This window comes from Argopecten irradians, chromosome 9, assembly GCF_041381155.1.
Source record: "Argopecten irradians isolate NY chromosome 9, Ai_NY, whole genome shotgun sequence".
In the NCBI taxonomy this organism is placed as follows: Eukaryota; Metazoa; Mollusca; class Bivalvia; order Pectinida; family Pectinidae; genus Argopecten; species Argopecten irradians.
In genome coordinates this window covers 39,978,793-39,995,642 of record NC_091142.1, presented here as the reverse complement: position 1 = coordinate 39,995,642, position 16,850 = coordinate 39,978,793, and the positions used below count along the sequence as shown (strand labels likewise).

The 16,850-nt window shown below is 40.5% G+C and overlaps 1 protein-coding gene across 2 annotated transcripts in view; it reads left to right on the top strand.

The window, feature by feature from the left end:
• The window catches only part of LOC138332318 (pescadillo homolog), a 37,141-nt gene that overhangs the window by 11,090 nt on the left and 9,201 nt on the right, over positions 1-16,850 (top strand). For both annotated transcript variants that reach the window (XM_069280369.1, XM_069280368.1), the window contains exons 11-13: positions 6,997-7,130; positions 9,061-9,186; positions 10,081-10,268. In XM_069280369.1, coding sequence (XP_069136470.1) covers positions 6,997-7,130; positions 9,061-9,186; positions 10,081-10,268 — 448 coding nt within the window. The remainder of the gene's footprint in view (positions 1-6,996; positions 7,131-9,060; positions 9,187-10,080; positions 10,269-16,850) is intronic.

The window sequence follows — 16,850 nt, the reverse complement described above, 5'->3', positions numbered from 1 at the left end:
AACTTCAAGCGGCGTATCATTCAAACTCTTGCATCAGTCACAATATTCAAAAATCTGACCACAACAATACAATGCAAATCAGGGCGGTTTTCGATTTAATATACTGTTTGACTGGTTGTGGCAAGTTGTCTGTTTATGACTTAAGATGCACCTGGTTATTTTATAATATTTTTAGACAAGCCTTGACAAAGCATTCAAAGGCCCGTATCAAAAACTGCAGGTCCGTCAGGATTTATGCTTAAAATAATGACTTTAACAAACTCTCGAATCGGTTGTTACGAATAAACGAAAACTGTCCTAGTTTATATGGTCAATCAAAAAAAGTGATAAAACTGATAATTTTTAGAACCGGACAAAGACATTTAACGACATTATTTAGCAGATATCTGGATTGTATTTCATTTATTTCACATCCTCCTAAGTCCTCTAATGTAGGTGTACGTTGCACTATGGCTTACTAACTCGTGGGACCTTAGGCTGCATTTGCCACAATTACCCAGCCTTGCATAAGAGAAACAGAATAAAAACTTTATACAATATCAGTCTGGATGCTTGATGAACTATAGATCTGATGTACCACAGAGGCAATCAAGCGTGACACATGTAAGTCACCACATGCACAGAGACCATACCATAGCGTACCCATGTCAATAAAATAATAAACATATAAACAGCAGCGGATGAGAAAGAAATACGGGAGATGCTCAAAACATGCAAAGTTATTTATGAGGACAATGTAGCTAAAGTTATAAGACTTGGCAAATTTGACAAAACAAATGTGAAATCGAGGCCGCTGTTGGTTTCTTTTGTATCCTCCGAGAGAAAGAAATCACTCTTCAGACATATATCTGAATTGAAAAACAGCGATAAATACAAAGAAATTCGTATCAGTAACGACCTCACAAAACAAGAAAGGGAAGCGGAAACCGCTCTTAGAAATGAGGCGAAGGAAAGGGAAAAGAAAGAATCGGGGGAATTCATGCATCGGGTACGGGGACCACCGTGGAACAGGAAAATCGTCCGCCTGGCAGTAAGAAAAGATTAATGCATGTCGAAAAATTCCGATGTATGTTTACAAATGCAGATACTCTCACCAACAAAATCGAGGAACTTAAATCTTTAATATATCATGAAAAGTTAGATATCATAGGAGTTGTCGAGGCTTTTCCTAAAAATTCCAGATACCAAATAAACAAGTCTGAGTTGAATATTGATGGATTTGAAGCTTTTCCCGGAGAGATGGAGCAAAAAAATGGATCTAGAGGAATTATCATATACACGGCACACAAACTAGGAGCTAAGGAAATATCAATCAACAAAACATTTAATGAACAATTATGGGTAAAAATAAATCTTGATAATGGAAACATATTAACTATTGGGTGCCTGTACAGGAGTCCAAACAGCGAGGATGAAAACAACAGAGATTTGTGCGCGCTACTTACCAATATAGTAGAGATGAAAACATCACATTTGCTAATAATGGGAGACTTTAATTTGAAATATATCAATTGGGATCAGTTGACTCTATCTAGAAAAGCAAAACATTTGGAATACCAATTCATTGAATCAATCAAAGATGCGTTTTTATTTCAACATATAAGGAATCCAACGAGAATCAGAGCAAATAATGAACCCAGTATTTTAGACCTAATATTTACAAACGAACAAGATATGATTAGCAACATTGCAATAAAAAGCGGATTAGGAAAGAGCGACCATGGTACTATATTTTTTGAACTGAACTGTACAAAAACTTATAACATTAGCAAAACAGTTAAGTATAACTTCAACAAGGGCGATTACAAACAAATAAGGACAGATCTATCGATAGATTGGAAGGAAATATTACAGCGCGCACCGGACACTAAATCAAAATACGAATTATTTCAGAAGATTGTAAAATCCACTATTGATATGAATATACTAAAGAACATTCAAGAAAGGAAGAAAAGGCAAAATCCTCTCGACAATCAAACTGTACAGGCTATAAAACGGAAACATAGGAGCTGGCAGAGATATCTTGAAACCAGGGAAGTGCGGAAATATAACGAATACGTGAAAGCAAGAAACAAAGTTAAAGCATTAGTAAGGAAATTTAAAAAGTGTTTAGAAAAGGATATCGCTAAAGATGTCAAGACGAACCCGAAAAAGTTTTGGAGATATGTAAATTCAAAAACTAAATCGAAATCCGGAATCACAGAGCTGCACATTAAATGTGGAAACGAACTGACCATCGCCCACTCTGATCAAGATAAAGCAAACGCATTAGCGGACTATTTTTCAAGTGTTTTCACCGTAGAACCACAAGATGATATTCCCGTATTGAAGAAACTTAGCATAGAATATCCATTTATTAACACTGATATATCAGAACTGGAAGTATTAAATATTTTGAAGTCATTAAATCCAACCAAATCACCAGGAGCAGATAATATTCACCCGAAAGTACTAAAAGAAACAGCGGACATACTGAAGACTCCTTTGAGTGAAATATTTAACTGGTCACTAAAAACAGGAGAACTCCCCAATACCTGGAAGGAAAGTCAGATAACTGCGATCCACAAAAAAGGAGACAAGAAAAATCCAGGGAATTACAGGCCAGTAAGTTTGACGAGTGTTGTTTGTAAAACTATGGAAAAAATTGTGAGGAAAAGAATAATGGATCATCTAGAGAAGAATAATCTTCTTAGTAAACAGCAATATGGATTCATCAAGGGAAGATCAACTATTTTACAGTTACTTAAAGTTATTGATAAGTGGACAGAAGTTATCGACCAAGGAGGATCAATCCAAACCATATATCTAGACTTCATGAAAGCCTTTGACACAGTCCCACACCTACTGCTCATCAGCAAATTAAAATCATACGGATTATCACCTGAAATCATTAAATGGGTAGAAAGTTTTTTAACTAACCGGAAACAGCAAGTATCGGTAAACGGGGAACTGTCAAAATGGATGGAGGTGACAAGTGGTATCCCCCAGGGAAGTGTTTTAGGACCGATTCTGTTTGTAATCTATATTAATGACCTTCCAGAAACTATTAAATCAGCAACTTACTTGTTTGCAGATGATACTAAACTTTTTAAATATAACGAAAACACAAATCTACAGGATGATCTTAATCAACTCCAAAACTGGTCTGATCGATGGCTTTTAAAATTTCATCCTGATAAATGTAAGGTGCTATATCTAGGGAAGAACCCAAATAAAACGGCCCTACATTTATATAAAGACACTTTGGAAGGAAGAATACAGGTACAATTAGAGGAGGTCTTGAAAGAAAAGGATCTTGGGATAACAACAGACAACAGCCTAAGCTTCAGTGAACATATTCATGATGCCGTCAATAAAGCAAATAGAATAATGGGAACCATCCGAAGAACCTATAATTATTTAGATAATCAAACATTCTGTCTATTATATAAAGCACTTGTCAGACCACATTTGGAATATGGAGCCTGCATATGGAACCCGTACTTACAATCACAAATAAACGAGATAGAAAATGTACAAAGAAGAGCAACAAAACAAATACCGGGAATGAAAGATTTAACCTATGAAAACAGACTGAGGATCCTGAAGTTACCTACACTAAAACACAGAAGGCTTAGAGGAGACATGATCCAAGTATATAAATTGATACATGGAGGATATGATCGAGTCGTCGTAGAGGGATTTTTAATTCAAAATAACAACAAAAGAACTAGGGGCCACTCTTTGACATTGTTAAAACGACGAAGTCGTCTAAATTTGAGAAAGTATTCATTCAAGGAGCGGATCATCAATCACTGGAACTCTCTTCCCGAAGCCGTGGTTACGTCACCATCAATAAAAACATTTGAATCTCGCTTGGATAAGCATTGGGGGCAGCCCGAATGCTACTTTAATCATGAGATAGATAATACTGAACTTATTAATAGTCGGGATGTATAGTATGATTAGCGATCTGGATATATAGGCATTATGCCTGCGTCCAGTATTATTATTATATTATTATTATTATTATAAACAATAACCTTCTTTATAACAAAGAACACATTTAATAAAATTCAAAGGAACTTCATATTTAAAATTTTAATGAAGTAAAGGAAAGTATTTATTACAATACATCAAGGATGTAAACTGTCTCCTTGCTATAGTCCCATGGTTAATGAGCAATGGTGCAACATACAGGCTTTTGGATTATTTATTAATTGTTACATTTTTAGCCCACCATCTGATGATGGTGGGCTATTTAAATCGCCCTGCGTCTGTGGTCCGCCGTCCGTTGTCCGTCCGTAAACAATGTTTGTTATCACTATTACTTAAAAACTGCTGCAGGGATTTTATTCAAACTTCACATGGAGGTTACCCTTGGTCCCTAGTTGTGCCATATTTTGAGGCTGATCGGAAAAACAAGATGGCCACCAGGCAGCCATCTTTGATTTTGGCAGTTGAAGTTTGTTATCGATATTTCTTGAGAACTACTGAAGGGATTTTGTTCAAACTTCACATGGAGGGTACCCTTGGTCCCTAGTTGTGCCATACAGATTTTGCGGCTGATCGGAAAAACAAGATGGCCGCTTTTGGCAGTTGAAGTTTGTTATCGATATTTCTTGAGAACTACTGAAGGGATTTTGTTCAAACTTCACATGGAGGGTACCCTTGGTCCCTAGTTGTGCCATACAGATTTTGCGGCTGATCGGAAAAACAAGATGGCCGCCAGGCAGCCATCTTTGATTTTGGCAGTTGAAGTTTGTTATCGATATTTCTTGAGAACTACTGAAGGGATTTTGTTCAAACTTCACATGGAGGTTACCCTTGGTCCCTAGTTGTGCCATACAGATTTTGAGGCTGATCGGAAAAACAAGATGGCCGCCAGGCAGCCATCTTTGATTTTGGCAGTTGAAGTTTGTTATCGATATTTCTTGAGAACTACTGAAGGGATTTTGTTCAAACTTCACATGGAGGGTACCCTTGGTCCCTAGTTGTGCCATACAGATTTTGCGGCTGATCGGAAAAACAAGATGGCCGCCAGGCAGCCATCTTTGATTTTGGCAGTTGAAATTTGTTATCGATATTTCTTGAGAACTACTGAAGGAATTTTTTTCAAACTTCACATGGAGGTTACCCTTAGTCCCTTTTTGTGCCATACAGATTTTGAGGCTGATAGGAAAAACAAGATGGCCGTCAGGCGGCCATCTTGGATTTTGATAGTTAAGGTTTGATATCCCCATTTCTCAAAAAGTGCTGAAGGGATCTTTCTCAAATTTAATATGTAGGTTCCACTAGGGCCCTTGTTGTGCATATTGCATTTTTGGACCAATCGGTGAACAAAATGGCCGCCAGGCCGCCATCTTTGATTTCGATAGTTAAAATTTGTTATGGCTATTTCTCAGATAGTACTAAAAGGATCTGTCTCAAATTTCATATGTAGGTTCCCCTAGGGCCCTAGTAGTGCATATTGCATTTTGGGACGGATCAGTCAACGAGATGGCCGCCAGGCAGCCATCTTGGATTTTGATATTTAAAGTTTGTTATCCCTATTTCTCAGAAAATGCTGAAGGGATCTTTCTCAAATTTCATATGTATGTTCCCCTAGGGCCATTGTTGTGCATATTGCCTTTTGGCACCAATCAGTGAACAAGATGGCCGACAGGCAGCCATCTTGGATTTTGATATCTAAAGTTTGTTATCGCTATTTCTCAGAAAGTACTGAAGGGATCTGTCTCAAATTTCATATGTAGGTTCCCCTAAGGACCTAGTTGTGCATATTGGGTTTTGGGACCGATCGGAAACAAGATGGCCGCCAGGCAGCCATCTTGGATTTTGATAGCTAAAGTTTGTTATTGTTATTTCTCAGAAAATGCTGAAGGGATCTTTCTCAAATCTCATATGTAGGTTCCCCTAGAGACCTAGTTGTGCATATTGCCTTTTGGGACCGACCGGTCAACAAGATGGCCGCCAGGCAGCCATCTTGGATTTTGATATTTAAAGTTTGTTATAGCTATTTCTCAGAAAGTATTGAATGGATCATTCTCAAAGTTCACATGTAGGTTCCCTAGGGCTCTAGATGTGCATATTGCAATTTGGGACCAATCTTCAACAAGATGACCGCCAAGGAACCATCTTGGATTTTGATAGATGAAGTTTGTTACTGCTATTTCTCAGAAAGTACTGAAGCGATCTGTCTCAAATTTTATGTGTAGTATATGTTTGAAAAAGTTTAAAAAGTAGAGAAAAGATCCATCTTTCCGATGTCAGACATAGATCATTCTTTGATGGGCGCCAAGATCCCTCTGGGATCTCTTGTTATATTCAAAGTTTGTTATCGCTATTTCTCAGAAAGTATTGAATGGATCTTTCTCAAATTTCACATGTAGGTTCCCCTAGGGCCCTTGTTGTGCATATTGTGATTTGGGACTGATTGATCAACAAGATGGCCGCCAAGGAGTCATCTTGGATTTTGATAGTTGAAGTTTGTTACCGCTATTTCTCAAAAGGTACTGAAGCAATCTGTCTCAAATTTTATATGTAGTATGTTTGAAAAAGTTTAAAAAGTAGAGAAAAGATCCATCTTTCCTTTGCCAGATATAGATCATTCTTTGGTGGGCGCCAAGATCCCTCTGGGATCTCTTGTTGCATGTGCAAAATATCTCAGAGCAGGGATATAAAAGATGCCTATTGTATTGGTGTAGTAAGCAAGCACTTATAATGACTGTCAGATATATTTCTAGTTTATAATAAACATTTATATTATTGATAGAAATTTCAATTTAATTTGACAGGAATTTCAATTCAATTTTGAGTAATTTTTAAATCCACAAATATTAATCTTCACAAACTTTTTTGTAATTTGATTTTGGTTCAACGTGAGTATCCCTTCCTCCTTCTTGTGGATCTACATGTATATTTGTTGGCTATTTGAAATTTACATGTTTATTTGTTTGTTATTAGAAATTTACATGTTTATTTGTTTGTTATTTGAAAGAACTTTAATTGTTTACACAGCCTGAAAACCCAGATCACATTGAACAGGCGAGAGTAGAAGCTGAAAAACACAAGAAATTTTTATGTCTTTTCAAAGGCCTAAAAATCTTCATTAGTCGGGAAACGCCTCGAGACAGCCTCGTGTTTGTTATCAGGTTTGTGTTTACTTAAATTTTAAAGTCAATTCCTCATATATATTTTATTTTTTGGTTATTTGTAAAAGAATTGTGAATTTTGGTAGTACAAACACAGGACTCTAAAGTATGGTTGTAATTGATTGATTATAGATTTTTCAGTTTAATGATACATTTTCTGATTGTGTGATATATACTTATGCTGCTGATAAAGGTTGACTTTTCTGATATTGCCTATAGAACCATCAGTTTAAAGTTGATTCTGTTGTTATCTGATTGTGTGATATATACTTATGCTGCTGATAAAGGTTGACTTTTCTGATATTGCCTATAGAACCATCAGTTTAAAGTTGATTCTGTTGTTATCTGATTGTGTGATATATACTAATGATGCTGATAAAGGTTGACTTTTCTGATATTGCCTATAGAACCATCAGTTTAAAGTTGATTCTGTTGTTATCTGATTGTGTGATATATACTTATGCTGCTGATAAAGGTTGACTTTTCTGATATTGCCTATAGAACCATCAGTTTAAAGTTGATTCTGTTGTTATCTGAGTGTGTGATATATACTAATGATGCTGATAAAGGTTGACTTTTCTGATATTGCCTATAGAACCATCAGTTTAAAGTTGATTCTGTTGTTATCTGATTGTGTGATATATACTAATGATGCTGATAAAGGTTGACTTTTCTGATATTGGCTATAGAACCATCAGTTTAAAGTTGATTCTGTTGTTATCTGAGTGTGTGATATATACTTATGCTGCTGATAAAGGTTGACGTTTGTGATATTGCCTATAGAACCATCAGTTTAAAGTTGATTCTGTTGTTATCTGAGTGTGTGATATATACTTATGCTGCTGATAAAGGTTGACTTTTCTGATATTGGCTATTGAACAGTCAGTGTAAAGTTGATTCTGTTGTTATCTGAGTGTGTGATATATACTAATGATGCTGATAAAGGTTGACTTTTCTGATATTGCCTATAGAACCATCAGTTTAAAGTTGATTCTGTTGTTATCTGATTGTGTGATATATACTAATGATGCTGATAAAGGTTGACTTTTCTGATATTGGCTATAGAACCATCAGTTTAAAGTTGATTCTGTTGTTATCTGAGTGTGTGATATATACTTATGCTGCTGATAAAGGTTGACGTTTGTGATATTGCCTATAGAACCATCAGTTTAAAGTTGATTCTGTTGTTATCTGAGTGTGTGATATATACTTATGCTGCTGATAAAGGTTGACTTTTCTGATATTGGCTATAGAACAGTCAGTGTAAAGTTGATTCTGTTGTTATCTGAGTGTGTGATATATACTTATGCTGCTGATAAAGGTTGACGTTTGTGATATTGCCTATAGAACCATCAGTTTAAAGTTGATTCTGTTGTTATCTGATTGTGTGATATATACTTATGCTGCTGATAAAGGTTGACTTTTCTGATATTGGCTATAGAACAGTCAGTGTAAAGTTGATTCTGTTGTTATCTGAGTGTGTGATATATACTTATGCTGCTGATAAAGGTTGACTTTTCTGATATTGCCTATAGAACCATCAGTTTAAAGTTGATTCTGTTGTTATCTGATTGTGTGATATATACTAATGATGCTGATAAAGGTTGACTTTTCTGATATTGGCTATAGAACCATCAGTTTAAAGTTGATTCTGTTGTTATCTGAGTGTGTGATATATGCTTATGCTGCTGATAAAGGTTGACGTTTGTGATATTGCCTATAGAACCATCAGTTTAAAGTTGATTCTGTTGTTATCTGAGTGTGTGATATATACTTATGCTGCTGATAAAGGTTGACTTTTCTGATATTGGCTATAGAACAGTCAGTGTAAAGTTGATTCTGTTGTGATCTGATTGTGTGATGTATGATAATGCTGCTGATCTGATATTGCCTATAGAACAGTCAGTGATGATTCTGTTGTTATTTACAGATGCTTCGGAGGTGAGGTATCTTGGTGTAAAACCCAGGCCCTTGGAGCGACGTTTGATGAATCAGATGAGACCATCACTCACCACATCGTGGACAGGCCAAAGATGACCACACAGAATATGACTAGGTAGAGTGAACATACCTTATATTGTGGAGCCTAATATCAATAAACCGATGAAACACGTCAAATTCAGTAAAACACGGTTTAAGATAATGAAGATCTTGGAACCAACAGAATTATTTAAGCATTAATCTATCTTCCTATGGCATCTATGGTCTATATATAGGACAGAGTTTTGCAGACAATCTTCATAATGCATGCTAGTGCATTATGAGATGATTCTCTTTAAAGCTCTGGCATCTATATAGACCTTAGATGCCATAGGAAGATAGTTTAATGCTTATATTTACAGTATCAACTCATTTTAGGTTTTCTGCATTAATATTGTTTAAGCTAGACCAGGAACACCGTTTATCAATGACGATTTAATCCACAAGATGGAACAGCAATTTTGACGGTGATAAGTTGACGTCACCACGTCAACATTACAGACGTCATAATGGTCACAATTTAGGTGTCAGTTATACGATCATATACTCCACTTTGCCTTGGTTAGTTTATTTAGCAGAAGTGACATTTAAATGTAAATATTTTCTATAACCAAAATTCATTACACTTATGCTTAGGCAACAAAAATCTTGTAGGAAGTTAGAAACCTTGACGAGAATGGACAGTGTACTAGATTATAACCATGAATTTGCTGTTAGTGTCACTCATGTTAGTTATAATGTATTTTGCTGTAGATATGACAGATCTATATAGAATATCTTCTGAATCCAACAATTCAGAACTTGTTAAGAAGCATTTTGTACATAACAAAGAAAATCGAACTTACCTGTAATCAGTTTACTTGAATAACCATGACAATATGTCAGAAAAAATCTAGAATCTTTGAACCATTCTAGATTTCATCAACTGTCAATGAAATATGATATAATACAACTGAGAATATACTTGTAGGTACTATGTACAACCGCAGTGGGTCTATGACAGTATCAATGCTAAGAAACTGCTCCCAGTGTCCGACTACTTTATTGGAGTGGAGTTACCTCCCCATTTATCTCCCTTCGTGGATGAGCAGGAAGACGACTACATCCCGCCAGAACGACTAGCTCTGTTAAACAGACAGGATGGTGGGGAAGACTCGGGTAAGTGACCTGGTAACGAGGGTAACTGGTCCATGGTCCATTTGTGATCTGGTGACGAGGGTAACTGGTCCTTTGTGATCTGGTGACGAGGGTAACTGGTCCTTTGTGATCTGGTGACAAGGGTTAACTGGTCCTTTGTGATCTGGTGATGAGGGTAACTGGTCCTTTGTGATCTGGTGACGAGGGTAATTGTCATTTGTGATCTGGTGACAAGGGTAACTGTCATTTGTGATCTGTTGACGAGGGTAACTTGTTCTTCGTGATCTGGTGACGAGGGTAACTGGTCATTTGTGATCTGTTGACGAGGGTACCTGGTCCTTTGTGATCTGGTGACAAGGGTAACTGGTTCATTTGTGATCTGGTGACGAGGGTAACTGGTCCTTTGTGATCTGGTGACAAGGGTTAACTGGTCCTTTGTGATCTGGTGACAAGGGTAACTGGTCCTTTGAGATCTGGTGACAAGGGTAACTGGTCCTTTGTGATCTGGTGACAAGGGTTAACTGGTCCTTTGTGATCTGGTGACAAGGGTTAACTGGTCCTTTGTGATCTGGTGACAAGGGTTAACTGGTCCTTTGTGATCTGGTGACAAGGGTAACTGGTCCTTTGTGATCTGGTGATGAGGGTAACTGGTGCTTTGTGATCTGGTGATGAGGGTAACTGGTGCTTTGTGATCTGGTGACGAGGGTAACTGGTCCTTTGTGATCTGGTGACAAGGGTAACTGGTCATTTGTGATCTGGTGATGAGGGTAACTGGTGCTTTGTGATCTGGTGACGAGGGTAACTGGTCCTTTGTGATCTGGTGACAAGGGTAGCTGGTCCTTTGTGATCTGGTGACAAGGGTTAACTGGTCATTTGTGATCTGGTGACGAGGGTACCTGGTCCTTAGTGATCTGGTGATGAGGGTAACTGGTGCTTTGTGATCTGGTGACGAGGATAACTGGTGCTTTGTGATCTGGTGACGAGGGTAACTGGTCCTTTGTGATCTGGTGATGAGGGTAACTGGTCCTTTTTGATCTGGTGACAAGGGTTAACTGGTGCTTTGTGATCTGGTGATGAGGGTAACTGGTCATTTGTGATCTGGTGATGAGGGTAACTGGTGCTTTGTGATCTGGTGATGAGGGTAACTGGTCCTTTGTGATCTGGTGACAATGGTAGCTGGTCCTTTGTGATCTGGTGACAAGGGTTAACTGGTCCTTTGTGATCTGGTGATGAGGGTAACTGGTCATTTGTGATCTGGTGACGAGGGTAACTGGTCCTTTGTGATCTGGTGATGAGGGTAACTGGTCCTTTGTGATCTGGTGACAAGGGTACCTGGTCCTTTGTGATCTGGTGACAAGGGTAACTGGTCCTTTGTGATCTGTTGACAAGGGACACTGGTTCATTTGTGATCTGATGACGAGGGTAACTGGTCCATTTGTGATCTGGTGATGAGGGTAATTGGTCATTTGTTATCTAATGACAAGGGTAACTGGTCCTTTGTGATCTGGTGACGAGGGTAACTGGTCATTTGTGATCTAATGACGAGGGTAACTGGTCCTTTGTGATCTGGTGATGAGGGTTAACTGGTCCTTTGTGATCTGTTGACGAGGGTAACTGGTGCTTTGTGATCTGTTGACAAGGGTAACTGGTCCTTTGAGATCAGGTTACAAGGGTAACTGGTCCTTTGTGATCTGGTGACAAGGGTTACTGGTCCATTTGTGACCTGGTGACGAGGGTAACTGGTCATTTGTGATCAAATGACAAGGGTAACTGGTCCTTTGTGATCTGGTAACAAGGGTACCTGGTCCTTTGTGATCTGGTGACAAGGGTACCTGGTCCTTTGTGATATGGTGATGAGGGTTAACTGGTCCTTTGTGATCTGGTAACGAGGGTAACTGGTCCTTTGTGATCTGGTGATGAGGGTAACTGGTGCTTTGTGATCTGGTGACAAGGGTAACTGGTCCTTTGTGATCTGGTGATGAGGGTAACTGGTGCTTTGTGATCTGTTGAGGAGGGTAACTGGTGCTTTGTGATCTGGTGATGAGGGTAATTGTCATTTGTGATCTAGTGACAAGGGTGTAGCTGGTCCTTTGTGATCTGGTGACGAGGGTAACTGGTCCTTTGTGATCTGGTGATGAGGGTACCTGGTCCTTTGTGATCTGGTGATGAGGGTAACTGGTGCTTTGTGATCTGTTGACGAGGGTAACTGGTGCTTTGTGATCTGGTGATGAGGGTAACTGTCATTTGTGATCAAGTGACAAGGGTGTAGCTGGTCCTTTGTGATCTGGTGAGGAGGGTAACTGGTGCTTTGTGATCTGTTGACGAGGGTAACTGGTCCTTTGTGATCTGGTGACAAGGGTAACTGGTCCTTTGTGATCTGGTGACAAGGGTAACTGGTCCATTTGTGATCTGGTGATGAGGGTAACTGGTCCTTTGTGATCTGGTGATGAGGGTAACTGGTGCTTTGTGATCTGTTGAGGAGGGTAACTGGTGCTTTGTGATCTGGTGATGAGGGTAAATGTCATTTGTGATCTAGTGACAAGGTTGTAGCTGGTCCTTTGTGATCTGGTGACGAGGGTAACTGGTCCTTTGTGATCTGGTGACGAGGGTAACTGGTCCTTTGTGATCTGGTGACAAGGGTAACTGGTCATTTGTGATCTGGTGATGAGGGTAACTGGTGCTTTGTGATCTGGTGACAAGGGTAACTGGTCCTTTGTGATCTGGTGATGAGGGTAACTGGTGCTTTGTGATCTGTTGAGGAGGGTAACTGGTGCTTTGTGATCTGGTGATGAGGGTAATTGTCATTTGTGATCTAGTGACAAGGGTGTAGCTGGTCCTTTGTGATCTGGTGACGAGGGTAACTGGTCCTTTCATGTGATCTGGTGACAAGGGTAACTGGTCATTTGTGATCTGGTGATGAGGGTAACTGGTGCTTAGTGATCTGGTGACGAGGGTAACTGGTCCTTTGTGATCTGGTGACAAGGGTAACTGGTCCTTTGTGATCTGGTAACAAGGGTACCTGGTCCTTTGTGATCTGGTGATGAGGGTTAACTGGTCCTTTGTGATCTGGTAACGAGGGTAACTGGTCCTTTGTGATCTGGTGATGAGGGTAACTGGTGCTTTGTGATCTGGTGACAAGGGTAACTGGTCCTTTGTGATCTGGTGATGAGGGTAACTAGTGCTTTTTGATCTGTTGAGGAGGGTAACTGGTGCTTTGTGATCTGGTGATGAGGGTAATTGTCATTTGTGATCTAGTGACAAAGGTGTAGCTGGTCCTTTGTGATCTGGTGACGAGGGTAACTGGTCCTTTGTGATCTGGTGATGAGGGTACCTGGTCCTTTGTGATCTGGTGATGAGGGTAACTGGTGCTTTGTGATCTGTTGACGAGGGTAACTGGTGCTTTGTGATCTGGTGATGAGGGTAACTGTCATTTGTGATCAAGTGAAAAGGGTGTAGCTGGTCCTTTGTGATCTGGTGAGGAGGGTAACTGGTGCTTTGTGATCTGTTGACGAGGGTAACTGGTCCTTTGTGATCTGGTGACAAGGGTAACTGGTCCTTTGTGATCTGGTGACAAGGGTAACTGGTCCATTTGTGATCTGGTGATGAGGGTAACTGGTCCTTTGTGATCTGGTGATGAGGGTAACTGGTGCTTTGTGATCTGTTGAGGAGGGTAACTGGTGATTTGTGATCTGGTGATGAGGGTAACTGTCATTTGTGATCTATAGACAAGGTTGTAGCTGGTCCTTTGTGATCTGGTGATGAGGGTACCTGGTCCTTTGTGATCTGGTGATGAGGGTAACTGGTGCTTTGTGATCTGATGATGAGGGTAACTGGTCCTTTGTGATCTGGTGATGAGGGTAACTGTCATTTGTGATCTAGTGACAAGGGTGTAGCTGGTCCTGTGTGATCTGGTGATGAGGGTAACTGGTGCTTTGTGATCTGTTGACGAGGGTAACAGGTCCTTTGTGATCTGGTGACAAGGGTAACTGGTCCTTTGTGATCTGGTGACAAGGGTAACTGGTCCATTTGTGATCTGGTGATGAGGGTAACTGGTCCTTTGTGATCTGGTGATGAGGGTAACTGGTGCTTTGTGATCTGTTGACGAGGGTAACTGGTGGTTTGTGATCTGGTGATGAGGGTAACTGGTGCTTTGTGATCTGGTGATGAGGGTAACTGTCATTTGTGATCAAGTGAAAAGGGTGTAGCTGGTCCTTTGTGATCTGGTGAGGAGGGTAACTGGTGCTTTGTGATCTGTTGACGAGGGTAACTGGTCCTTTGTGATCTGGTGACAAGGGTAACTGGTCCTTTGTGATCTGGTGACAAGGGTAACTGGTCCATTTGTGATCTGGTGATGAGGGTAACTGGTCCTTTGTGATCTGGTGATGAGGGTAACTGGTGCTTTGTGATCTGTTGAGGAGGGTAACTGGTGCTTTGTGATCTGGTGATGAGGGTAACTGTCATTTGTGATCTATAGACAAGGTTGTAGCTGGTCCTTTGTGATCTGGTGATGAGGGTACCTGGTCCTTTGTGATCTGGTGATGAGGGTAACTGGTGCTTTGTGATCTGATGATGAGGGTAACTGGTCCTTTGTGATCTGGTGATGAGGGTAACTGTCATTTGTGATCTAGTGACAAGGGTGTAGCTGGTCCTGTGTGATCTGGTGATGAGGGTAACTGGTGCTTTGTGATCTGTTGACGAGGGTAACAGGTCCTTTGTGATCTGGTGACAAGGGTAACTGGTCCTTTGTGATCTGGTGACAAGGGTAACTGGTCCATTTGTGATCTGGTGATGAGGGTAACTGGTCCTTTGTGATCTGGTGATGAGGGTAACTGGTGCTTTGTGATCTGTTGACGAGGGTAACTGGTGGTTTGTGATCTGGTGATGAGGGTAACTGGTGCTTTGTGATCTGTTGACGAGGGTGTTGCTGGTCCTTTGTGATCTGGTGACGAGGGTAACTGGTGCTTTGTGATCTGTTGACGAGGATAACTGGTGCTTTGTGATCTGGTGATGAGGGTAACTGGTGCTTTGTGATCTGGGGACAAGGGTTACTGGTCCATTTGTGATCTGGTGACGAGGGTAACTGGTCATTTGTGATCTAATGACAAGGGTAACTGGTTCTTTGTGATCTGATGACAAGGGTACCTGGTCCTTTGTGATCTGGTGATGAGGGTTAACTGGTCCTTTGTGATCTGGTAACGAGGGTAACTGGTCCTTTGTGATCTGGTGATGAGGGTAACTGGTGCTTTGTGATCTGGTGACAAGAGTAACTGGTCCTTTGTGATCTGGTGATGAGGGTAACTGGTGCTTTGTGATCTGTTGAGGAGGGTAACTGGTGCTTTGTGATCTGGTGATGAGGGTAATTGTCATTTGTGATCTAGTGACAAGGGTGTAGCTGGTCCTTTGTGATCTGGTGACAAGGGTAACTGGTCCTTTGTGATCTGGTGATGAGGGTACCTGGTCCTTTGTGATCTGGTGATGAGGGTAACTGTCATTTGTGATCTAGTGACAAGGGTGTAGCTGGTCCTTTGTGATCTGGTGATGAGGGTAACTGGTGCTTTGTGATCTGGTGACAAGAGTAACTGGTCCTTTGTGATCTGGTGATGAGGGTAACTGGTGCTTTGTGATCTGTTGAGGAGGGTAACTGGTGCTTTGTGATCTGGTGATGAGGGTAATTGTCATTTGTGATCTAGTGACAAGGGTGTAGCTGGTCCTTTGTGATCTGGTGACAAGGGTAACTGGTCCTTTGTGATCTGGTGATGAGGGTAACTGGTCCTTTGTGATCTGAGTGACTGTATTTGTGATCTAGTGAAGGGTGTAGCTGGTCCTTTGTGATCTGGTGATGAGGGTAACTGGTGCTTTGTGATCTGTTGACGAGGGTAACAGGTCCTTTATGATCTGGTGACAAGGGTAACTGGTCCTTTGTGATCTGGTGATAAGGGTAACTGGTCCTTTGTGATCTGGTGATGAGGGTAACTTGTTCTTTGTGATCTGGTGACAATGGTAACTGGTCCTTTGTGATCTGGTGACGAGGGTAACTGGTGGTTTGTGATCTGGTGATAAGGGTAACTGGTGCTTTGTGATCTGTTGACGAGGGTGTTGCTGGTCCTTTGTGATCTGGTGACGAGGGTAACTGGTGCTTTGTGATCTGTTGACGAGGGTAACTGGTGCTTTGTGATCTGGTGATGAGGGTAACTGGTGCTTTGTGATCTGGGGACAAGCGTTACTGGTCCATTTGTGATCTGGTGACGAGGGTAACTGGTCATTTGTGATCTAATGACAAGGGTAACTGGTCCTTTGTGATCTGGTGACAAGGGTACCTGGTCCTTTGTGATCTGGTGATGAGGGTAACTGGTGCTTTGTGATCTGTTGAGGAGGGTAACTGGTGCTTTGTGATCTGGTGATGAGGGTAATTGTCATTTGTGATCTAGTGACAAGGGTGTAGCTGGTCCTTTGTGATCTGGTGACAAGGGTACCTGGTCCTTTGTGATCTGGTGATGAGGGTACCTGGTCCTTTGTGATCTGGTGATGAGGGTAACTGTCATTTGTGATCTAGTGACAAGGGTGTAGCTGGTCCTTTGTGATCTGGTGATGAGGGTAACTGGT